Here is a 25,763-nt window from a genome sequence, read left to right as displayed (position 1 = left end):
TTCCCTCGTAATTGCTCATATTCAGTAAAAGGTACAGGAAGGAAGCAGCTTTAGCATTTTCCTACTGCAAATGAGTCATGCAAATTGCAGCAGTCGGAGGAAAGCCAGGTAATCCCAGAGCACGGTGTAATTGCAGTCATGTGGGCAAAATCGCTGCCGACAAGCAGGAGCCGCAGCGTGGTTTTTGCCGGGGAAGGAGCACGTGGGTGTGAAAACCCACACGTGCTGCAGGACCACGCAGCAGTGCTGTGGGGGCTCCCGGGACGCGGCCCACAGAGCTCCCTCCCATGGAGAGGCGGCAGGCGGGCTGTGCGGTGGTGGATGTGCAAAACAGATTTGGCATTACAGCACTTTGGTTCGTGCCGTGCCACTGGCATCCGTCGGGTGCCCCGGAGCTCATTTGGAGGCTTTGGAGCAGTGTGGAGGAGGCAGGGAAGGGCTCACAGGGCTGTCTGCAAATCTCCGCACGCAGCTCAGATTGTATTACACCTTTTTTAACGGTTCTGCCTTCAGTTTTGTTTCTCCCAAGCCACGTTTTGCCTTGCTTAACTGTCCTTTCTTCATTAGTAACCGAAAGTATCCAGCGGTATGGGGGAGAAAATGTATGGGCAGACCGGGTGAAGCGTGTGCGGATAGATCATATATGCATAAGGATAGAATATTGTTTCTAAAGCAGGCTGAACTTGAGCCATAGCACAACACCCTTATCAGCACTCTGCTTTATTGCCAATGGGACAGGATGACGGTGACAGGGCAGTGTGGGGAGGCTGTCATTGCTGGAGATGATGCAGAAGATGACCGCGCAGGGATGGGGGTCCCGTGCAGATCTGAGGGGGGGGTGGGCGTGGCCGGGCGTGGCCTGAAGCGGTGCAGCGATTGGTCCGCGGCCGAGGGGGGCGTGGCGGGGGCGAGGCCGGCCGGGAGTTTCCCACAATGCCCCGCTGCAGTGCGGCCGCCGATGGATGCTGCGCGGCCGCGCTGCCATTTGCAGCCGCCGCGGCTCGCAGCGCGTCCCGGGGCCCCGGCAGTAGTCGTCCCCCGGCCCCCGCCGGCCCCCAGCTCCTGCAGCCGCCGGCCACCCTCCGCCTGCCCCCTCCTTCTCCTTCGTGGCCCCTCTGTCCCGCCGCAATGAACCCCCCCGCCGCGACCGGCGGGGAGGAGACGGGGGCGGCGGGCGGCGGTTGCCGGGGTGCCGAGGGCGGCGGGGAGGCGGCGGGTGCCGCCGGGGTCCCGGAGGAGCCGGGGCTGGCGGCGACGGAGGAGTCGCTGGAGGAGAAACTGCGAAACCTCACCTTCAGGAAGCAGGTGTCCTACAGGTGGGTGCCTCCTGCTCGGGCACGGGGAGGGAGTCGGAGCTCGCAGGCTGCGGGGAAGACCTCCGCTTTGTCCGAAAGCAGAAAGAGTACCCCTCCCCTCGTTGTCCCCTCCCCCCCCCTCGACCCTTTCCCGGCAGCAGTGCGTTGAACGGGCGGTCCCGCGGCTGCCGTCGGGCTCAGAGTTACTCAGAGGGAGTCAGGAATCCCGCCCGGTTGCCGAGGGGATAGAGCCGTTCCTATGCTTCGCTGACCCCAGCGAAAACGCGGCCGCCGGAGGAGTGAGAAAACCCTTCTGCGGGCAGCGCTGCTCCCGAGGGGGCACCTCGGGAGTCCCACACGTGCGGCAGCGACACGCGGGGCGGTCCGCAACCGACACTGCCGCGGGACCGCTCTCCGAGGGCCGGGAGCGGGCGTGCTGTGAGCCAGAGCTCGGGCACAGCGCTGCTTTCGTAACCAGGGCCGCGTTGTGCTGCTCTGTTCTGGTCCTGCAGCTGCGGAGCCCGGTACATCTGTTTTCTCCTTGTGTGATGCACCTGAATGAACGTAGCTAACGGGGCTTGCCCGCTCCTCTGTGCCCACCTGTGATCTGTTAGTGGTCGGTAGCTGTCTGAGCAGCTTCATGCAATCGAGTTCTGGGGTCTCACGTTGTTCTGAGCGCATACCCCAGTGCAGCCTGGGGATGTTCTCCCTTAACCCAGGGGACAGAACATGCAGAGCTGTCCTTTATTTTGCCTCTGCGCTTTGTTATGTCTCTTCCAGCTGTAGGTAGGTGGGCAAGTGGAGAAGCTCCCCGAACACAGATACTTTTTTAATGTGTTCACGCTGTCAGCTTACATCTGAGATAGATTCACAATGGTTTGAGCCTCTGCATGTGGTGTGGCTTAGAAGTGATGTAATTAAGCACTCCTCATAGCTGAAGTTTTATATAATCCTTCTTATTTGCGGAGAGACTTCCACATAAGGCTGATGCTCTCGCTGGTGAGTATAAAGTTTGGAATGATTCATACAAGGCTCAATAAGGTGAGCGATGCGAAAAGGAAAACTCACCGGACACGTCAAGGGCATGGCAGCAATAACTTCTTGGTGCTTCTGCATCTCTACCCTGGTAGTTTTCTGGTGTCTGTCATTTAGCAGCCTCTTGTCTGTTGCAGGTAAAGGCAGGCTCTGTAGGTGGGATTTTGATGTTACTGCTGATGGGGCAGTTTTGCTAATGGGTTTGCTCTTGGTAGAGAGGGCTGGGGGTTTGCTTTGTGGTTTGCAGGTGCTTCTACTCAGACTGTACATTTTCATTTTTATTTCAGCAGCTTTTGCATCTTCTCCATTTGAAAAAGGGGTTGTGGGGTCTTCTTCTCTGGAGATATTCGTTGTAAGGATTTCATGATAAATATTAGTAGGACAGGGATGTTAGATTTTTCTTCTTTCTCTTGCACCTAGGCAGGTGTACAACGACTCCCAAACCTTTACATATGAAAGTCTTTTCCTGAGCATCTCCTGATGATTATTGCTCATTCTTTTGACTTAGGCTGTGTGCAAGAAAGTACCTGTTCTTTACATCCTTGGGTTTCCGCACTTTTTTTTTTTTTTGAGCTGATTTTCCACAAGTAATATGTGCTCTCTTTTTTCCATAAGGAGAATTATCTGAGTAGATGGAAGAGTGGAAGACTTTCACACAGATTCTCCACTGAGCTCCCCATGCTCTGCATCCCCCAGCCTCCTTAAATTAAATTACTGCCGTTATCTCTGCAAATTATGGTTTTGGAATATATTTGTAAGTGTAAATGACTATTACACAGTTCCTGCTAACAGTTCTGTGTTATTCACTGCCTCTCATGCAAGAATAATTTACCTGAATTTGGCTTAAAGTGTTGTCCTTTTTTTTTTCTTTCCATTTTTGTTGATAGAGTGCAGATGTTTTATTGTAAAGTGAATCTATTTAACCAGTAGTGTAGTTACTGCATATCAATCTCATGTCTCCAGAACTGTACCAAAAGCATGAACATGTGATTCAAAGAATGACGTATGGCACTGACTTGACTGGTGGCATACAGAGCAGAAGTGGCCGTGCTATGTAATGGACTGGTGTGGTAAATACATACATTAGATGTACACATTGCCTGCATCGAACCATATTTTTTCCTGATATAGAGTGAAAGCTCACTGTATGTACTATGGATATGCTGCATGTGGAGCTCCATAGCCCTACTGACGTTGCTGTGCTCCCAGCCCATACGTACCCTCCATGAACTCAGCACTCCCAAAGCTCTCTGTGTGCATCAAAAGCTCTTTGCTCCTTCAAGAATAGGTGTTTGTTCACTGTTTTCTTTCCAGTGATGCACTGTAATTACATATATATATACACAGCAGGGATATGCCACTTATCTGTGCTTGTGTGTGAGCTAATGGTTTTAAAGTGTGTCTGTTGGTGTGTGCGTGCTGCCAACATGTGTTACGTAAGTGGATCTCAATTTGCAGCCAACTCCAGGAAGGGCAGGGAGGGAGAAGTGGCCCCAATATGCAGCTCTCAGTGAAGGGCATCTAGTAGGGCTGCTCTCTGTGCAGCTGAGTGAATGCTCGGAGAAGTGGTTGTTTTCTTCAGCCTCATGTGCTTGATGAGGCCAATGGACTTGAGAGCTGGATGTTGCCTTCAGAATGCCAGCATATAAGCAGCCATTGGTAGGGTTCATCTTTACCCTAGATATATGGAAATAAATGTCTTAAAGACCCTTTGGGTTTTCTGCTTAGATATCTGAACCGTGGGCTCAGAGTGAAAAATATGTTCTTCTTACTGTCTGATAAAACTCCAAATCGTGGCAAAGAAATAGGGAAATCACAGAATTGCAAGGATTGGAAGGGACCTCAAGAGGTAGAGTCCAACCCTCTGCTAAAGCAGGTACCCTACAATAGGTCACACAGACAGGCATCCGGACAGGTCTTGAATACCTCCATAGAAGGAGACACTACAACCTCTCTGGGCAGCCTGTTCCAAATGAAGGGGGGGGGGGAGGCAGGAGGGGAAGTAAATCAAATGTGTACCCTGACAAAGAGAAATGCTCTTTGGATGTTGACTGGCGCTTGTTCACCTCCTCTGTTTCTAGACCCAGATGAATATTTCCTGGGTGGTCTTGATGCAAAAGCAGTAGGCAGTACTTTCTTTCCTTTAATTTTCTTCCACTGTTCATGTCATTGCAAAACTCTGTGAGGAATTCCATCATCTGTTTTAGCTAAATTAGGCATAAATTTAACTTCCTTCAAAATATTTTTTGAAATAATGAGAAATTCAGATTTTATCAAGAAGGAGCTCAGTAAGAATGTTTCCACAATAAAAGGCTAGAGAAAACTATGGGGAAAAAATCTACAGAGCTTTCTATAATCCATGGCTTTCTATGGATAATAAAGCTCTATCCTGCATGTTTCCTGTCGGTGTTTGCAGCTCTGAAAACTTCATCTGAAAAATAATCGTGTTATTTTAATTGTTTAAGCTTAAGAAATAGTAGAAGGTCCAAAAAACAGACAAGAGCAACAAAAGCTAAACAAAAACAAGCCCAAACAATCAATAATGCAGACGGCTTTTAATTTCATAATTATTATTATTTAGAAATCCAGGGAATTTTGGTTAGTGGCATAGGAAATAAAAACAAAGTTCTAAGTTTGAAGTCTTAATGGCTCTCTTGTGAGAGCTCAAGTAGTGTCTGGCAAACATTTATCACTGGGGAACAGTTTTTCTTGAGAAATGTGATCTCACTTCAACCAAGTGGAAGGATCCTGCTTGAATGTAGTGTGGCAGACATTAAGGTTCGTGTCCATATATGTCTCAGGCCCCCCTCAGCTGAGGCCATTAGGATTCCACATGTGCTGTTCGGCCATGGTGGCTCTCCTGAGCCAGAGACATTGAGTTTTACTTTGAGTAATAGAAGTGACTGGAGGTGGTGGCCATGCCCAATGCTTCTCTCTGACCAAGCAGAGCTGCATGAGGCCAGCCTTGTGAGCTCCCCCGATGGTCAATGGGTAGGTGTGCTGAGAGACCACCTGCTATCTCCTGTACCACCAGCAGTGTGTGGTCGGTTGTTCTGGCGTGGAGAGTCAGGAATTATAGTTAGAGTGGGTTGTATTCCTACGTTTGAAGGAGAGAAGTTGCGGCAGAGAAATCCTGGGAAGATCCCCAATTAAACAACCTAATCACGGCTGATGTGCTTAGACAAGACAGAGAATGTGAGTACCTGGGACTACAGATGAGTCCTTGGACAGAAATAGAAACTTAAGGATAGGTGACATCCTTGTTTTTTGCTTCATTTGTTTACAGACATGATAATGATCGTAGAGCTCACATCACTTCTCAGCAAATATTAAACAGAGACAGGATGGTAGAGGTGTCTCCTATTACTAAGATTTAATTACTTTATGAAATGACAGCATTTACTAGTGTACTGTGAAGCATTATAAATAATTAAAGCTGACTGACATTTGTAAAAATGAAAACATTACACACAATTCGTTGATCTTTTGATTGTGTTGATTTCTTACACTTGGGTTTCTTTGAATCTTAATATGTCCTATTTCCATGAATTAGTGTGGTTGTTCTCCGTGAAGATGATGGATGAGTTTTTTATCTTCTATCAAATGTCAAGAAAATAATTTTCATTCTCTGGCCTAATCTTGTAAGATCTGCTTGCACCTTCTTTGTTAGAGTTTCAGGTATTTACTGTGCAGGGTTGGTACCACCCACGCTCATAACAATGACTCAATTTACTTTGTCTCCCAAAACATCCATCACCGCTTTATCATTTTCTCCAAAGCACATCACTTCACATTTCTGGGTACACGAAGAGGCCTTCATAAAGCTGTCTTTCATACCCAAAGATTTTAGGAATGAAATGGAAGCTCTGTGTTGAAACAAATGCAGAAAAGACTAGGATATTTCTGAAATAAGACTAATACCATAGGAAAAAAAATGATTTCAATTTAGTATTTGCTATGCACTTACAGATGGAGCTCCAAGGCTGGCCATCAATGGTCACAAGGTCACAAAAAGTAAAAAGACTGTCTCTTTGATTTTAGAGCATGTCTCTGCTGATCTCCTCTTTGTTATAAAGTTAGAAGTACTTTGCAAAAGACACTTGATGAATGATCATTGCACTGCAGTGGCATTATGTATATGCTCCAAAGTGGCTAGGCCCACGTGGGATTTAGAAGGGGGAAACCTCATGAGTGCAGGATGAAGCTGTTGTGCAGACTGAGACCTGTAGGCTCAGATGGCCCCTCAGAGTGGAACTCTTGCAGATGGAAAATGCTATCAGGTAATAAGTGCTGAATCAGCTGCCATGTGAGTTCAATGAGGTAGAAAGACACTGTTGTCCTGGCTAATCCTTTGGAACAAATGAACAGGTAGGCAGTTCTTCTCACTGAGGTCGATCACGGGGCTGATGAAACACTTTGCTTAAAGCTTCTCTAGGCTTTTGGCAGTTTTTTATTTGGCGAAGTTGACAGCTTGGCCACAATACTGGGGAGGTGATGCTTTTGTGCAGTGCTGTTTGTGCTCTTCTGCTTTGCAGACTGGATACGTAACAATGGCAATTAGCCAAAGGATTTTCCAGATATTATGAAAATGAGAGAAGGTAGGGAAAGAAGAAAAGTGCTAAGGGAGACATGCAGCATTGTGACCATTTCTGGTTTCAGAACATGCTATGAGGAAGCTCACTGTGGAATAAAATGGGGAGGAGAGAAAAAAGAATAACAGAAGAATCATAGAATGGCTTGAGTTGAAAAGTACCCCAAAGATCATCTAGTTTCAACCTCTCTGCTGTTGGCGGGGTTGCCAACCACTAGACCAGGCTGCCCAGAGCCACATCCAGCCTTGTCTTGTATGCCTTCAGGGATGGGGCATCCACAACCTCTCTGGGCAACCTGTGCCAGTGTGTCACCACCCTCTGAGTGAAAAAATTCCTCCTAACATCCAACCTGAATCTCCCCCGTCTTAGTTTAAAACCATTCCCTCTTGTCCTATCACTATCAACCTGTGTAAACAATTGTTCCCTATCCTGTTTAAATACTTCCTTCAAGTATTGGAAGGGCACAGTGAGGTCTCCCTGGAGCCTTCTCTTCTCCAAGCTAAACAAGAGCAGTTCCCTCAACCTTTCCTCGTAGGAGAGGTGCTCGGGCCCTCTGATCATATTAGTGGCCCTCCTTTGGACCTGTTCCAAGAGCTCTGTTTTTATATGTTCACATTTTTATTTACCCTTTGTAAACGGAAGACATGGTAACTCAGTTATGCTCTTCATCTGCATATCTCAATGGCTTACCCCCCTTTTCTTTTTTGGTTTTCAAGTGGTTTGATCACTTTTCACTCTTAGCAGAGAAAAGCTGCGTGGAATGGAGTGTATATGAAAAAAGTGTAAGAGAACATTGACAGTGGCTTCTGTATGTGCACATACATATATATCTGTGGAGTCCATAGGTGCCTTCATGTCATCTGTGACTGTGTGTAGGAACAGAAGCAGAAGGGTTGCTTGCCCATTGTATTGTGTCTCCGTTTTTCAAAGTGTATTTAGAAAGAGTCAGGTTCTACACTGACTTTTTTAGGTAGACATGATCACTTATGGATTACAGCCTTATGGATGGTGAAAGATGAGGCAAAGCAAGATACAGTGAGTCACTCAGGATGCCACGTGGTGTCTGTGTGCCAGTTAACTCTAGCTATAAGAGCAAGCCTTCCCTAGGTTAAATGGAGAAGGGGAGGCAGGGAAAGAAGCAAAACAGCAGCTTTCAGAGAAAACCCAAAGTCTGGGGAAGGAACGGAGAACATTCTGTACATGAACTCTGTAATTTGAACTTGATAGCAAGTATCATATTCCCAAATTTTGCCTCTGAATTATTTGTGTATTTAGCAAGCAGGACTGTTCATTTTTAAAGAACTACAGTAGCCTAAGAGCTGCCACAAGACACTTAACTGCTTGTCTTGAGTTTCTTTATGTCTCCAACTAAGTTAATGAAATGGCTCAGTTTAAAGGTGGATAAGGGTTTGGGGATAAAGGGAAAGACGCATTCATTTGTTCTACTGGTCACTAATGACAGCAATCTTGACTAAGTAAGTGGGTACAGGGTTTGGTTAGTCTTTGCACTAGGATGTCTGATACTTTCCCTATACTTTCGGTACTATGTTTTTTAAGGAAACCTGATGGTCTGGAATACTTATGCTAGAAAAAGGCTTGGTAATGAGATCTTGCACTTTCTATTCTGAACTTCCCAGCAAGTACAGCTCTGAGCAGCACATCCAGACTCCCCTTCTGATTAACAGCTTTTTGAAAGCTTGTCTGCCTACAAAAATTACCATTCATAATGGGAAACTAATTTTTATCATCTGGTCTGTCTGAATTGAGGGGTAGTTGTTTCCAATTCCTCCTAGAAGATTTTTCAGATCTCTGGCCCTACATGCTTTCTAACACTGATCCCCATTGTAGTTGACACATGGCCACATATTTAGGGAGAATGGAGGTGTTTAATTGAAGCTTTTACTAACTTTCTGCATCATTGCCCCTCCTGTGTTCTTTTGTGGATGAACACTAGGGCATGAATAGATGTAGGATGTTACTTTCTCCAACTGTCAGTGAAGAGGCATAAGCCATCAGCAATGAGTTTACTCACTGGGATCAGAGAATTGTGCTGCTCACTGCCCTATAGTCTCAGCAAGACTGTAGATCCATTGCAGAGATGTTTCAGGTTGATAGTTTAGGTTGTCTGTCAGTATGCAAGAGCACTCGGTGGAGAGATGTGAGCTACTTCTGAATGTTCAGGGACTTGGAGGGAGGTGTTTTGACTGGGGATGAGATGTAGGCTTGTTAGTGGGGAAAGAAGTAGGTGAATAACTTGTCTTGCTTTGTATTATAATCTTTGGATGGATTAAAAATTCTTCATTTTCTCCTCTCCATTACTAAACGGTGTTTAATATGCATAGCTCTAACCGGACATACTTTAGATCTATGATACCCAAGTGTTTGGGGTATGACCCAACACTTTACAAGTGTTGAAAAAAGGAAGTCTCATATTAAATATAAACACTTGCAAAAAATACTGTGCTTATGTATTGCTCATCTAATATTCATAATTTATTCCAAATGTTTCTGAGCTTGGCTTTTCTTAAAAATAAAAAGCAAAACCCCTAATAGCCAGATGATATGCCTTCTAAGCTGTATGACTCATCAGGAAAGTTGACCCACTGGGGAGCATTTTCCAAGTGGCACAGGGATTAAAGTTCAATTGCACAGATTCATCAAAGACGATGAGCTGGACAACTTAGAATCCCTCTGTGCTGTGGAAGCGTTCCCTGGTGCTGTGAAATATACAGGAGAAGGGACTGTCTGTGCTGTGTGAGAGGTGCCATGGGGTTTCAGGGCACCAGAGGAGAGGGTGAGGAAGCAAAATGGCTTTGAAGCCTGTTAGCATTAAAAGATGATGAGAAAATACCTTCCTGTCATCACTTTATTTCATTAGGTTGCTAATGAGTTTCCTCTAGGGATGGTAATGGGGTAGTTCTTATGCTTTTATCCAATTAGTGAATGATCCCAGGAGTACGTCCTTTTGTTGTGAAAACACATTGAGTTTCATTCCAACCGGAGCGCTGCATCCTGCAGGTTCTCTGAAGGCAATGAAATGCCATATGTAGGTGCACGCTAGGCTAGGTCCTTGGGTATTCATTGCTGATGTTAGCCTGATGTATGGTTTCAAGATGATGCCCTGGAGGGCAACGGACTCTCGTGTGGAACAAGTGAAATGCCAAAGATTTGAATAAAGTTTCATTATGAGTTTTGGGGTTAGTTGTAAGTTGAGACACTGAGAAAACTCGCACATCAAAAACCCATGTAGGCAGGAAATAAAAGAAATAGCCTTTGATGCTATTGCCGTAAGGGATCTCCAGTACCAGCATGCTGTCAGCTGCTTGTACTCTTAGGATCCTTTGCTGCTGGTTCTGCAGTCTGCTCCAAGTCCCAGCCTGATTTTAAAAGACACTGAAGAAGGAATTAGATTCACTACCCATGCATGTTTGGTTGCGGGTGGCCTTCCATTAGCTGAGAGGAACATAAGCTATTCTTCATTTTACCTCTGCAGGTAGCCAGCAGTTACAAGTGTCACTTCTGCAAGGCAGTATATTTTGCTTTGGAGCATGTCATATCTCATTGTATCTGTTTCTTCTCTGACCACTTTTCCTACATTAAAATTCTTGCTTTTCTTCCGTGTTTCTGAGCTGCTCCCTCTCCCTTCTCATTCTGTAGCTTGCCTTTGCTGCCCTATCTTCTTCCTTGCAGCATGTTTCTGCCTTTTTCCTGATTCCTGCCAATACACTGGTGCTTTGTGTGGGTTTATGTATCTGCGTAGTGCATGCTGGAATGAACAAAGAACATGCAGTGATAGAAATACTGTGCTTCACACTCTATAAGGTTAGATTTAAATTATTCAGTTTGCTCCAAGAGGTTTTTTTCCCTGTCTGTCATGGCCGGTGTGAGCTTCAAAGACTGGTACTGCATCTCTGATGCTTTACTGTCAAGATTCTCATAATAAGCTGCTTCCTTTCCACCTTTCCATTTGCGATACTGGCATTTCTCAAGATCTGCTGTGAAAGAGTATGTTATAGTGGGTTTGAAGTAGCTATGTAAGTCTTTTAAGTGCAGTTGAATATAAAAGTAGAGATGGTTTTTGGACTTCTGAGTCACTGTAATGCAAATCTATAGCAAAAAGAAGGATGAAACTTTTGCCTTCTTCAGCTCTATGCTTTAGAATTTGAAGGAATGCTGAAAAGCACTCAGCAGGTCCTGTTGATAAATGAGAAACAATACTGGAGTAGACCCATAGTGGCTTGAATACAGGGTTGTGTTCTGATGCTTGGGTGGGCTCTTTTGACCTTGTGAATCTTGATTAGTTATTTGCTGTTCAGGCTGGAAAAATGTTTTTTCATTTCACTGAGTCTCATGCGGACTACATAGTCATTTTACAAATATGCTATGATCTTAGGTAAGCAACAGGATACTGAGTGTTGTGATATTTGGTCTCTCTCCTGTCAGCTCTTGTCCTCTCTTCCTTCAGTGAATGGTGAGGTAGATGACTCGTGTTGGCTGTGATGCTGGGGCAGTTACAAGTTGGACTAAGATGATCATAGTAGTTGAGATGTTGTGTGCCATGTTTAGAAACAACCAACTTAGATGGAATCCGGACAAGTGAGTTAGCAGTGGCAGTTCTGTCTTATAACATAACCTTACCTATCATGCCTTAATCCATCTGAAAGGGAAGAAAGCTAACTCCTAGGAGGTATGGGTGTTGACAGTTTGGCCTGGAGTTTTTGGGTGCGACACAGCTTTGTATGTGTCTTCCCTGTGGGCAAACATTCTCTGGTCTCTCTCAGCAAGTAAGTTTCTTGCAGACCTGCGTCTCGCCCTTCTTGGGAATGTGATGACCAACAACAGAAGCCAAATATGGCCTTTAAAAGGATTGCATGCACTCACTCAAGCATATAGGCAAATTCAAGCTGGAAGTGCTCTGGGAAATGCTTTCAAGGGCTGGGTGGATGCAGAGAGCTTGTGTGAGCTCTCCCATTAATGAATATGTCTTAGAATGTGACGTGCTCTGCTTCTTTTTTCTTTCATTTAAAAAAGATACAAGGGTAAGTTATTATTGTTATCCGGAAGAAATCTTCAGTGTGACATACAAATATTTTTTATTTCTCTGATGTAGTCTCCCAGAGTCAGCATATTCAAGACCAAGTAATGTGTTCTTCACAGTTTTCACCTCAAGTGTGGTGAAAATAAAGAGATCAAATGACAAAAAATTGTTAGGAAAAGCCTCTTTTTATTCCTGAGTTGGATAATATGGTCATCTCCTCCCTACCTCCTTAAGTGCGGAAGGAGAAGTAATCAAATGCAGTTCTGTCCTCTGCTCTGATAGGGCTGTGAAAATGTCTTCAGCCTGTTCTCTGTTTACATTTCCAATTCTCTTTTTTTATAAAAGGCTTTGAGCTTAGCATTCATATTAGTACCTGGTCTTGTAGAGAATTCATATAAAACAAGTAAACAAAGCAAATACAGAGAGTAAGGCACAGCTGCTGACCCCCTGTGTGGGGCTTCTGTCTTTTCACAGATCTTGCTGTCTCTCCACTGGAACAGAAAATGGGATGACTAATTTTGGGAGGGAGACAGAAGGAAGTGGGGAGTTGACCCGTGTCTGTGAAAGAGCTGTGTTCTTACTTCCTAGCTCCCTAATTGATAAAAGGCCTTTGTTTATTCAGGGAAAGTGGTAGCACAGGGAGCAGCACTGAAATCTTCCATCACGTGGGTTGCACCTCTCTCCTGACTTAGCAGAAAAAGAAGGTAATTCACTTTTTTTTTTCTTTGGCCTTTATCCTGAGATTACTCATGCTTTTTGCTTCCTGAAATTCAAAGATTGTTCTCTGTCACACATGAACTGCCAAGATACCAGATGGCCTTGTCTTTCTGCCACCAATGACCTTATTTTCCTGCTCTCTGCAGCTGCACTATGTCCTAAATGAAATCTATAGCTGAAGGTAGAATCATAGAATATCCCGAGTTGGAAGTGACCCACAAGGATCGTTGAGTCCATCTCCTGGCTTCACTTAGGACCACCTCAAAATCAGATACGTCTGAGACCATTGTCCAGATGCTTCTGGAACTCTGTCAGCTTAGGGACGTGACTGCTGCACTGGGATGCCTTTTCCAGGGCCTGACCACCTTGTGGTGAAGAGCCTTTTTCTGATATCCAACCTGAACCTTCCCTGAATGTCTACTGGCAACTGTGGGGGTTGGTTCCCAATTGGGTCTGGAAGCTCGGGCTATGCCTGATTCTCCTATCTGATTGTGTTTGACGCATCTTTTGCTTATTAAAAGAAGTTTTGATCATTTTAGCCCTTCAGGTAAGGAGGGTGCGAAGCATGGCTTAGAGTGCACTAGGTAATGCTTTAACACAGTACATTTTCAAGTTTGAAAAAAGCCATTAGTGATATGAAACAGAAAGGAAAAGAGGAGGAAATAAGCTGGGGTGGAGAACTGTAGCCCAGCTTTCCCTTCTCTGATCTGAAAAGAGAGATGTTAATTGCCCTCCAGTGAGAGAAGCAACCTGCTGTCTTAGAAGGCTGTTCCCTGGCAAATCAGCTTTCCCACCCACTCATGCTCAGAATCACAGCCATAAAGCAAAGGTCTCTCCCAGGTCTCAAGGATGAGCCGTGCCCAGGTGCTCGCCCTTGCTCCCTGCACAGCAGTTGTGTAGGGTTCCTGTTTCCCATACTCTTCTCTGCTGGCTCCTCTGCCGCCCCAGCATCCTGCTGGAGTTTTGTTTCTGATTCAGTCACTCTGAAAACAGTGTCACAATTTGTCAGGTGCCGAGAGTGATATTTGCTTGATGGAAATGTTGGCCCTATTGTGAATCAATTCTAAGAGCTTTTTGCAGTAAGATTGTAAGACAGTGAGGTGAATTGATTACACACGCAGACAAAGCAGCTTCTATTATGTGTGAAAACATAAATAATAGGGGGATAAATGCAAAACAGTGAGATCACCTCAAATAATCTTTTCCAGGTATCATTATTCTTTCCCAGGCATAATAGTACATGTTGGTGTGCAGCTGTAGTGGTAGAAGAATGCAGCCACGTCCATGAGGCAACCAAGCAGGTAGGTCTGAAGGTCTCAACCCTGAGCCACACTGTGCATACAAAAATGCAAGGATGATCTCGCTGATCTCGGTGAGACATCTGTTCAAGCAGAACAGCAATGGGCGAACGCGTGATTATTCCTTAAAATCAAGTGACCTCTCATTGTAAATTGAAAGAGATCCATCTGAACTGCCACAAGCCCATGGGACCAGATGGGATCCACCCAAAGGTGCTGAAGGAGCTGGCAGAGGTGATTGCCAAGCCACTTTCTGCCATCTATCAGAATTCCTGGTTATCTGGAGAAGTCCCACAAGATTGGAGGCTTGTCGATGTGACTCCCATCTACAAGAAAGGCCGTAAGGAAGACCCGGGGAACTACAGGCCTGTCAGCCTGACCTCGGTATCAGGGAAAGTTATGGAGCAGATGATCTTGAGGGAGATCACACGACACGTGCATGGCAACCAGGGGATCAGACCCAGCCAGCACGGGTTCATAAAGGGCAGGTCGTGCTTGTCCAACCTCATCTCCTTCTATGACTGGGTGACCAGACAGGTAGATGAGGGAAAGGCTGTTGACGTAGTCTACCTGGACTTCAGCAAGGCCGTTGACACGGTCTCCCACAGTATTCTCCTGAGGAAACTGGCAGCCCGTGGTGTGGACAGGATCACTCTTCTCTGGGTGGAGAACTGGCTGGAGGGCCGTGCCCAGAGGGTAGTGGTTAATGGAGTTAAGTCCAGCTGGCGTCCTGTTACGAGTGGTGTCCCCCAAGGGTCAGTTTTGGGGCCCATCTTGTTTAATATCTTTATTGATGACCTAGACAAGGGAATTGAGTGTACCCTCAGTAAGTTTGCAGATGACACAAAGCTGGGAGGATGTGTCAAACTGCCTGAGGGTAGGGAGGCCCTTCAGAGGGATTTGGATAGGCTGAACAGCTGGGCTGAGCAAAATGGGATGAGATTCAGTAAGACCAAGTGCTGGGTCCTGCACTCTGGCCACAATAACCCCATGCAGTGCTATAGGCTTGGGGCAGAATGGCTTGAAGAATGTAGAGAGGAAAAGGACCTGGGGGTGTTGGTTGATGCTCGGCTCAACATGAGCCGGCAGTGTGCCCAGGTGGCCAAGAAGGCCAACGGCATCCTGGCCTGTATTAGAAATAGTGTAGCCAGCAGGAGCAGGGAGGTGATCATCCCCCTGTACTCAGCTCTGGTACGGCCGCACCTCGAGTACTGTGTTCAGTTTTGGGCCCCTCACTACAAGAAGGACATTGAGGCCCTGGAGCGTGTTCAGAGAAGGGCAACAAAACTGGTGAGGGGTCTGGAGCACAAGTCTTATGAGGAGCGGCTGAGGGAGCTGGGATTGTTTAGTCTGGAGAAGAGGAGGCTCAGAGGAGACCTTATTGCACTCTACCACTTCCTGAAGGGGGGTTGTGGTGAGGAGGGGGTAGGCCTCAATGGCCATAAGTTGCGCCGGGGAAGATTTAGATTAGACCTGAGGAAACATTTTTTCTCTGAAAGAGTGGTCAGGCACTGGAATGGCCTGCCTAGGGAGGTGGTTGAGGCACCATCCCTAGCGCTGTTCAAGAAGGGTTTAGATGAGGTGCTAAGGGATTTGATTTAGTAGTTCAGTGGGTAGGGATGGTGATAGGAGGATGGTTGGACTAGATGATCTTGTAGGTCCTTTCCAACCTAATGAACCTATGAACCTATGAACTTATGAGAAGGAAAATCAGGTATGAGGCAACACCTCTGAAGATAACACAACATAGTCACTTGTAATTCAGTTCTTCTTGATGTCTGAAATATTTCCCACAGAATATTTTTTCTAGTCATAACCATGTTTTCCAACTGAAATCTTCTGGGGAAGATGCTAATTTTGTTTTCAAAAAAATAGACGAGCAACACATTCAAATATTCAACATAATTTGTAATCCTATTAACTGAAATGCAGAATAGTTATTATAATTCCTCGGAATGTCTTTATGCAGGTTTTTTTTTCTTTCCAAACTCTGATTCAATAGAAAATTTACTTTTGTTTTGATTTGAAAGATCAGAATTTCCCAGAGAATAGAAATGCTGAGTTTTGGCAAGCCGAAGTCATCTGATAGCATCTGTGAAACCAGCTTGGCTGTAATTAATTTTCTGTGATAGAAATATGTTTCAATAACCGTATTTAGTTTTAATCAGCTGAATGATACTTAGTCTTTTCTGAAGGGCCAAAGACTGAATGAACCTGAAAGATGAGTTGTCCTTAGGCTGCTAGCAGAGCTGCTTGATGTCATGGTTGAAGTATATTAACAGGCTGGTATCGGATAGTGATTGGCCATCTGCCACTTTATGGGTAAACAGAGAGGTAAATCTCCAGGGGTGTTTGAAAGCCAAAGGTAGGGGAGGTGTATGGTAGAGTCGTGTTTTGCTTGTTTGCTTTGTTTTCTTCCTTCTCTTTCTAAGAATATTCTACATCTGCCTCAAGTACTGACAGAATGTACCAGGTGATATTAAAATCCAAGCAATCACTTATTAGACATTTGTTCTCTGAATAAGACAAGAATTAAAGTAATCTCTGACTTTTAGGAGTGGAAAAGCCTCCAAAGTCAAGAAACATTACTTTTTATTTTCTTTCCTGTTTCTGCCTTTTTTCCCCTCTGAACCTTGGAGCAGTCAGATCAGTATCTACCCCCTCAGTAAGGGGTACCCTGTGGTGGATCTCAGCTGGATGGTGGTGTCTGTCTCCCACCATGTTCTGGACTTATGCCAAGTCTGCTTGGGTGAGAGTTTCGTACAAGCCAAGTTGCTGTCAGATTTGTCTCTCAGATCTGAGAAGATCCCATCCAGCTGATAGGGGCAGTGGAGGAAGAGAGTGCCGTCCCTTTTAATGGCTACATGTTGAGGGCCATTGGCCATTTTCTGGTTGAGACTGAAAGGTGTTGATAACTGCAGCATGAAGAGGATTAGAGTTGATATGCAGGATTTATTATAATGTGTCTGGGTGGTGGATTGCTGGCTTGCCTGTCAAGTAGCAGTGTTTGCTTGTGCTGGTTTTGCTGTTCCCGACATCTAACTCCCACAGGACTTAAGAACTTTCTTGGGAACATATTACGCGAGTGTGCAGTTCTTGCTATTAAGACTAATGCATTTCCTTCTAATGGCTTTGCTGTGATGAATCAGTCCCCACGTGTATGCATCTGATGTTAGGTGTCACTTCTTACTGGCTCTGGAAAAAAATGTGTGCCCTGATATGTATGAATAAGTGAATATAAGAAGGGGAGGAGCGATCCCTGAGGGATAACTTAGGGCTAGGGAGGCTCCCTTCTTCAATAGCCATTAGCAAGCAAGACAGTCTTCTCCAAAGGGCAATTTTTCTGACTTAATTCAGGCTCTGGCTCCTCTCTGTCCTCCCAAAGTCCACTTCTGTTGACTGCAGATCTGTTGGTGCAGTCTGTGGTAAGCAGTCTTACAAAGCTAGAAGTAGTAGTTCTCATCTGGACCTCTCCTACAAGAGGATGAATAGATGCAAGTGTACTTGTTAATGTTTGACAAATGTTTCCAAGCAGAAAATGCAAAACATGGAAACTTCATTTGCAAAATCAAAACCAGCCCCTCCCCTCCCCCCCCCCATATTTTTCTAGGGTGGCAGTTTGAGGGCTTTTTTTTAAGAGGGAGGAGTTTGAGGGGAAAAGAGGAAAGTCTTATTTGAAGTGGAGATGGCGACTTGTTTTAGTGAATGCTGGCAAGAGTATAATTGCTAGAGTATTGTGTCCAGTTCTGGGCTCTCTGGTACAAAAAAGACAGGGATCTCCTTGAAAAAGTCCAGAGGAGGCCCACAAAGATGATAAAGGGTGTGGAACACCTCCCTTAATGAGGAAAGGCTGAGAGACCTGGGTCTGTTCAGCCTTGAGAAAAGAAGACTCAGCAGGGATCTGATCCATGTCTATAAATATAGGAGCGGGAGGCAAAGGGACGAGGCTGGACTCTTCTCAGCAGTGTGTGGGGATAGGACGTGGGGAAGTGGCCACAAACTGAAGCATAGGAAGTTCTACATAAATGTGCGTGGGAACTTCTTCACAGTGCAGTGACGGAACAGTGGCACAGCTGCACAGAGAGGTGGCGGAGTCTCCTTCTCTCGAGACATTCAAGACCTGCCTGGATGCCTACCTGTGCAACCTGGGCTAGGGAGCTGCTTTGGCAGGGGGTTGGACTTGATGATTTGTAGAGGTCCCTTCCAACCTCTACAATTCTGTGATTCTGTGAAGTATGTCAGTTTTAAAAATGGCTGCAGTGACTTTACAGCCAAATGGAGATATTGCCATTTTGCCTGCTGTGAGCCACATCTTTAAAAAGATTTCCTTTGCCAGCTGCAAGGGCTGTTGTTTTGTGTTTCTGTTTCAGCCCAGAAGACTGGAGTAAATCTCTTGTCCTATGCCTCTCCTGTCTGTGGAATTTAGACACATGGTCATATTTTCTGTGAACTACAATAAATTACTTGGAAAGTAAAATTCATGTCTTGCTTGTGGCAATGCTGGTCTCTGAGGACTGCTTCTTAATGGTTCAAAGGCAGGCCTGGATATACCATGGTCTGGTGAACAGAGCATTTATTAGAGGTGGGCTGGCATCTCTGTGTAGCTTCTGGCACTCGTTACAGCACTCAGTCCTCGTGCATTGATGAGCTTTGCTGTTAGCTTAATTCTCACTGATACTTCAACTCATTCACCTCACCCGAGTGATACAAACTGAAACTGTGCACAGCATCTTTATCTTGAATATGCCACATCTCAAAATGTTGATCATTTGCTGAATGATACCTGGGTGACTTGTGTTTAACCTCTTTGTTCTTTTTCCTGTCTTTCATTTGTTGAGAGCTTGGAAATGTGCAGGTGACATGAAAAAAAAAGGCTTAAGAAGAGTACTGTATATCACTTCAGGCATTCCAGCATATTTGTGATTATTCTGCAGGAAGGGAGATGATAGACTGTGGTTATTTAGTTTGAGTAGAAGAAAATATGATGAAATAAGTGAACCTAGGGGCTTTTCTTTTGCTTGCTGTACATAACTGTTTTGTGTGTATTTTATAGGGAATTCAGTGCTGCAGGAAATCATGGAAGGGAAATATTTAGCAGGATCCAAAGAAGGATTAGTCTTTTATGTGAAAATGAATCGTATTCATAGCAAGTCTGCCTGCTGAGTATCTCACGATGTTGCAAGAATTGCCAATGTTTTCTTGCTTCAGGGGGTAAGAGAATCACCTGCTATGGCTGTGAAGGGATTATCTCTGTGCTTTCCATCCTTCACTGGGCACATTTCTGCTTGTTTTTCTGTTTGTTTTCCCTTAAAACACCAGATATCGGTGTGATATTGAGAAGGGGCTTCTTGAACTCAGGGGGCCAGTGATTCAGTCAGTCATGACAGCTTCCAGGACTTAAACAAATAAAGTAGGAACTAATTATGCTCCCCCATCTAAAATTCTAATCTTGTTTGTGATGTCATAATAGGTTACCATAGGAACAATTATGGTGTCATAAAAAGAGGATTAATTATGAATTTAACTGAGGAATAAGCAGCTGGAGCAGATGAACTTTTCAATAACTTCTGCCTCCTCTGGAATCTACTGTTTTTATGCAAAAAGATATTGTTTCAAGTAAAGAAAGATGGGCTAGAAGAAATTCAGTAAATGTGTGCTGAAGGAATAGTAATGTATCCAAAAGTATTTTGCTCTAAGCTTCTAGGTCTCTGAGGATGCTGCATAATAAAGAAAATCTCATTTATACAGAGGGATGCTAGAATAAGCAGCAGGTCTCCTGTCTTGCATGCACTTTTCCAGGTGGTAAATCCATAATGTTTCATGCTATGAATTATTTTTTGGTTGAAGTTTTAAGAGTGGAAAACTACTTTCAACTAGGGTTAATGTTGAAATTTAAAAGATGAATGAATTTTGGAGCAACTTAACTGTTTGCTAGGTGAGGATGTTTCAAATTTTGATGGCTTTTATTTTCACAAGTCTTACAGGGAGCAGTAGAGGGAACTGAGATTGTTCAGTCTGGAGCAGAGGGGGCTCAGGAGAGACCGTATTGCTCTCTACAACTACTGGGAGGGAGGCTGTAGTAAGGTAGGGGATGGTTGACCTCTTCTCCCATGTAACAGCGATAGGACAACAGGTAATGGCCTCAAGTTGCACCAGAGGACGTTCAGGTTGGATATTAGGAAACATTTCTTCTCAAAAATTGTGGTGCTGCTCTGAAACGGGTTGCCCAGGGAAGTGGTAGGGTCACTGTCCCTGGAGGTGTTCCATGAAAGGGTAGATGAGATACTGAGGGACATGGTTAGCGCACAATAGGTAGGTGGAGCATTGGACTGGATAGATCAGGCATGTCCAACCCATGACCTACAGGCTGCGTGTGGCCCAACGTGGCTCGCAGTGCAGCCCACCCCTTCTTCACCTTACAGGGGCAGTGGCTTTTCCCCACGTAGTGCCCCCACGCCCCCCCAGGCACGTGCCCATTGCTCAGCAACAACCAAACCATTACTGTGCTATTAACTGTGTGTCATCTGAAAGAAGGGCATGAGAAGGGTAGTGCTGTGCAGTGCTGACTCAAGTGACAGCAAATAATTGTATGCATTTTGATATACTGACAAAACACATGTCTCTGAACAGCAAAGAATACTCATCTGCGCTTTCTGTTTTGATTAAGGAATTTAAATAAAATCTTAGAATCCTTGGAGTTGGAAGGGCTCTTAAAGGCCATCTAGTCAAACTCCCCTGCAATGAACAGGGACACCCACAGCTAGATCAGGTGTTCAGAGCTCTGTTCAGCCTGACCTGGAGTTTCTTCAGGGACAGGGCATCTACCACTCTGGGCAGTCTGTTCCAGTGCCTCATCACCCTTTCTGTGAAAGACTTTTTCCTTATATGTGGTGTAAATCTCCCCTCTTTTAGTTTGAAACCATTTCCCCTTGTCCTATCACAACAGGGCCCACTAAGGAGTCTGTTCCCTTCTTTCTTACAGCCCCCTTTTAGATACTGAAAGGTCTTTCTCAGGTCTCCCCAGAGCATTCTTTTCTCCAGGCTGAACAGCCCCAGCTCTCTCAGCCTGTCCTTGCATGGAGGTGTTCCATCCCTGGGATCATTTTTGTGGCCCTTCTCTGGATGCGCTCCAACAGGTCTCTGTCTCTCCTGTACTGCAGGACTCCATGTCTGAATGCAGTACTCCAGGTGAGGCCTCTGTGGCACAGAGCAGAGGGGCAGGATCACCTCCCTTGCCCTGCTGGCCACACTTCTTTTGATGCAGACCTGGGTATGATTGGCTTTCTGGGCTGCAAGGGTACACTACTGGCTCATGTCCAGCTTCCCATCAACCAGGACCCCCAGGTCCTTTTTGTCAGGGCTGTGCCCCCATCCTTACATCCCCTAGCTTACACCAATCGTGGGAGTTGCTAAGACCCAGGTGCAAGACTACACTTGGCTTTGTTAACCCTCATGAGGTTCCCCTGGGTCCACTGCTTGAACCTGTCTAGGTCGCTCTGGATAGAGCTCTGTTTGTCTGGTGTGTCGACAGCTTGGGGGTTCAAAACAGCCTCCCCCTGCTCCCCCCCAAAAAAAAGATAAATAAATCATCAATTTAAGTTTGCAAGACTATTTTCAGTTGATATAAATACATGACCTGAAAAATTTCCAACAGAATATATTGAGTTGCAGTCAGATATTCAATGTACAAATCTGATCATGTCTCCTTACCAGACTTTCATAATCCCTGTCTTAGCAGAGAAAAATATCCTTCACTTCACAATCACACCTTATTCATGTCATAGCTTTCTGTCAGTACACACATTTTGAACAATTATTGTCAAGGATGAAGTATAGGAAGAGTAAAATTTCATCAAAAATCTCAGATGAATATCTTGAGGCCTCACTAAGTATTGAACTACTGTCGTTGAACCAGGCTGATGCGTTAGTTTCACAAAACCAAGATCAAATATCCCACTAGTTTTGTTTTGTTCCTCTTTTTTTTTTAATGTTTAAAATAATATTTAAGTTAAAATGTTTTATTACTTAACGATATTGTATATTTTTAATTCAGAGGGCGGTGATGCACTGGAACAGATTGCCCAGGGAGGTTGTGGATGCCCCATCTCTGGAGGCATTCAAGGCCAAGCTGGAATGGCTCTGGGCAGCCTGCTCTAGTGGATGGTGACTCTGCACAGGGCAGGGGGGTTGAAACGATGATCTTTGAGGTCCTTTTCAACCCAGGCCATTCTATGATTCTGTGATGATTGTATTATTTTGTGAGAACTGCTCCAAAAGTACCTCCAGAGATGGCTGTTGGTGATATGGCATTAGAGGTTGAACCTTTTCACTACTATTCCATTGAATTTTGTTGCTGTGTGACAGGAGGCAGCAGAGGGGCTGTGATAAAGTGTGTGTGAGGCTAAGATGTGTTGCTTAATTCCTCCACAAGGAAAAAATGGCACTCATTGACATTCACCAATGCTTGCTGAATGTTTATGGAGACCAAACAGTGGATGTGAGCACAGTGAAGCAGTGGGTGGTGCATTTCAGCAGTGGTTACAGTAGGTCACCTTTGCTGGTGCAAATTTTGTTGAGAGCAGCATACAGGCTCTTGTTTAATTGCTGGTGAAAATGCACAGCTAAATGCACACATTTTGTAGCTGAGAATTTGGTCTGTCAAATAAATAGGAGGCATTACTTTTGGAACAACGTACATATATGTGGTTCAAGACACTTCCTATTCACTAAATGCAGCCCAGGCAAGCCAAAAGGTTGGACACCCATGGAATAATGATCTTAGAGATTTTTTCCAACCTTAATGATTCTATGATGATGATGATTATTATTTTTTATCGGTCCTACCTCCCTGTAGTTTGCAAAGCAAAGTTTTGGATGATTCTCAATTACTTCTGTAGCATTAATATCTGTGCTGATTGCTTTGCACTTTTGGACATTCTTGCATGCTCTCTTGGGGTCAGGCAGGAGCTGCTTGACTTGAATCTTTTCACTGCTGTTTAATGATAGGACCGGAGCCACTCAGTCAGTAATGCATTAGCAGAAGGGCCATTAATTGAGAATTACTAATACATAGCAAGGTGCAGAAAGTGGTAGCTGAGGGTAGTGCTCGAGATGGGACTGATGGCCACAAACTGCCCGAAGGCTTGAGTGTGGGTGTACTTTGGTGCTCTTGTTTAGCTGCTTGTTCTTGTATCATTTGCTTAGCTTTCTTGGCCTCACTCCTCTCTCTTTTTGTCAGAGAAGATAGTGTGCTTCTGTCTGCAGGAGAGCTGAAATGCAGGGCTCCCGAGGTTTTGTGGGCAATATTTGCTCTTAGCCATGACAGTGGTCCTTACTGTTGCTTTCTTCCATGAACACGAGCGGCACTGTTTAGTTATTGTTGCTGAGTGTATGAGCACAGTTGCTCTTGCATCCCCTGTTATGATGTGTGGATGCCATTACCAGAGCTTGCAGACTGTTGCTGGCATGCCAGGTGTCCCCGTGCTGCTGTGCTGGGAGCACAAACCTCTCTCTGAAGGCATTTCCTGGGAAAAACAACAGATACTGGGGACTTCTAGTGGGGTTTTCAAAATGCAGTACAGAAATAAATGAATCCCTGCAGCACTGCTGAGATGGCAGGGAGCAAGCTGTTAGCCTCTTACCTTGGGGAATGAGATTCAGAAGTAAAGGCTAAACTGTAAGTTTTCCAAAAGTTGGCTAAAATAATAAATAGCTCTTTTGGCTACTTGTTTGGGATGCAGATGAGCTCGGAGAACCTGATGGCAGAGGATCTTGATAGGATTATCGAAGATATCAGTGGGTGCTGTGTGGACAAGTTTGGATGTTCCTTCACTTTCCGCTGCATTTCTGGTACAGTATTTCAGCTGTCCTCTCTCTCAAGGCCCTTGACCTTCGCTTTGCCCAGCTGAAGAAGCCCAGTGTACTACTTTTCACCTCAGCCTGTGCTTGTGTTTGCATGCAAAGGATCAGCTTGCCAAGCATCCTATGCTACTGTTGTGCAGTGCTCTGGAAATAGTTTACAGATGCAGTGAGCAATGCTGTGGCTGGTCCTGCCCAGTAATGTAGGTGCTTTGGAAAGTAGAAACATCATTGCTTGAGCTGTGTGGATGCTTTTGGGAGCTCTGTAAAATGAAGTACTAGAGCGGTAAGTGGAGAGAATGGCAGAATTAAAAATCCAGAGATGGGCAGATGGTTATTGCTAACTCAGGCTGCTGCAGATTGGGCTTTCGTTTGCGAAAGCCCTGTGCTGCTTTTACCTGGGTTGTTCCCTTTGGAAACAGGCAACTTTGTATTTCTTACCAGATCCAAATAGTAATTCTTTGTGTGATGGCTAGGAAGACACTGGCAATTTGATCAGCTCCTCCAGCCTGAGGAAGTATACTCACTGTTTGGCATTTAACTTCAGTCAATTAGAAACAGTGATACCCATGGTATCATGTGTGTGTATATATATATATATATAATTTCCTATCTGTGCTCATCTCAAAGCCCGCAGGCTTCTCCCTGAATGCCCAGAGGTGCAGGGCCAAGTCCTAGTGAAAGCAAAAGGTGGTGCTTTATTCTGGTGGCAGGGCTGTCACTTGATGTTGCTGTGTTGTCAACTGGCAGATGTGCTACGCAGACACCCCCTAATGGGATGATTGGACAAGTGTAAATTGTTTCAAACTAAAAGAAAGGAGATTTGGACTGGATATAAGGAGGAAGTTTTTTACAATTGGAGTGGTGAAGCACCGGCACAGGTTGCCCAGAGAGTCAGTGGGCCCCCTGTCCCTGGAAACACTCATGGTCAGGCTGGATGAGACTCTGAGCAACCTGCTCTAGCTGTGGTGTCCCTGTTCATTGCAGGGGAGTTGGACCAGATGACCTTTAAGGGTCTCTTCACTCAAGCAATTCTAGGATTTAATTATTGGAGTAAAGAGGAGGCATGTCAGTATTCCTGGGACAAAAGTAGAGTTGGATGGTCTCGTGCATCTTTTTTATGCATTAACCATGGCTGCTGTGCATAAAACATTACAACTACATCTCTGAGAACGTGAGAGATGTACTGGCCTGTGTCTGGCAATGAAGTGTACGGTACGTGCCTCCAAGCTAAGCAGGAGAATGTGATTCATGGGTGATCAGAGGCAGCTGACAAACATATGATAAACTGGACCTCTGGCTACCTCATAGCAGAGAAAAACTGAGCTGCACTTGCTTGCTCACCATTGGGTTTGGTGATGAAGTGCCCCTTGTGACAGGAGGGTCTCTGTGGGGAGTGAGGAGTTCAGCAAGGGCTCCACTCAAATGAGGTGTGGAATGTGTATGGGTTAGTGCAGTTTTTTTCAAAGTCAGTGCCTGGAGGTCTTGGTGCTGGGTGGTGATGGAGCTCTCTGCCCCTGGGGGAGAGGCCCCGTGCCCATGGGCCCCCTGACCTGAGGCAGTTTCACAAGCAGAGCTCAGCCACACATAGGTGCATTCTGGCCTCTGCCAGAGCAGAGAGGAAGTACACTAAGCAAGGAGAATTTTTTCCACCTGGTGATATACAAGCAAGAGTCATGAGAAGGTTTCTTTTACTGTAGGCATGTACGTATGTGTCTTGAAGTCTGTGGACTGTGCTTTCCAAAACAAGGCCATAAGGCCAGCTTGTTCCACCTTCCGTCATGTAGAGTCAGCTTTCAGTTGTTAAGTCAAAATCTTCCATTTCAGTTGTTCAGAAAGCAATAATTTCTGTGGGCGAAGACCTTGCTTTGGCTTTATTAACAATTTTCACAGCAAGGTGAAGGCTAGGTGCTGAGGCTAACCTTCAATG

The 25,763-nt window shown here is 45.1% G+C and overlaps 1 protein-coding gene across 4 annotated transcripts in view; it reads left to right on the top strand.

The window, feature by feature from the left end:
* The first annotated feature begins 933 nt into the window (after window positions 1-933).
* The window catches only part of DGKI (diacylglycerol kinase iota), a 209,044-nt gene continuing 184,214 nt past the window's right edge, over window positions 934-25,763 (top strand). For 2 of the 4 annotated variants that reach the window (XM_065742683.1, XM_065742682.1), the window contains exon 1: window positions 5,415-5,421. Coding sequence is in view for 2 of the 4 variants with exons in the window: in XM_065742681.1 (XP_065598753.1) it covers window positions 934-1,316 (383 nt within the window). In the remaining 2 variants the exon portion in view is untranslated. Of the gene's footprint in view, window positions 1,317-5,414; window positions 5,422-25,763 lie in introns of those variants that run through there. The other 2 variants (XM_065742681.1, XM_065742684.1) reach the window with 2 other exon arrangements.

Source organism: Cyrtonyx montezumae, unplaced genomic scaffold (genome assembly GCF_038088225.1).
Source record: "Cyrtonyx montezumae isolate F1298 unplaced genomic scaffold, pur_monq_1.0 scaffold_3, whole genome shotgun sequence".
Taxonomy (NCBI): Eukaryota; Metazoa; Chordata; class Aves; order Galliformes; family Odontophoridae; genus Cyrtonyx; species Cyrtonyx montezumae.
Note: the sequence above shows the minus strand (reverse complement) of the source record. Positions and strands in the feature narration are given on the sequence as shown.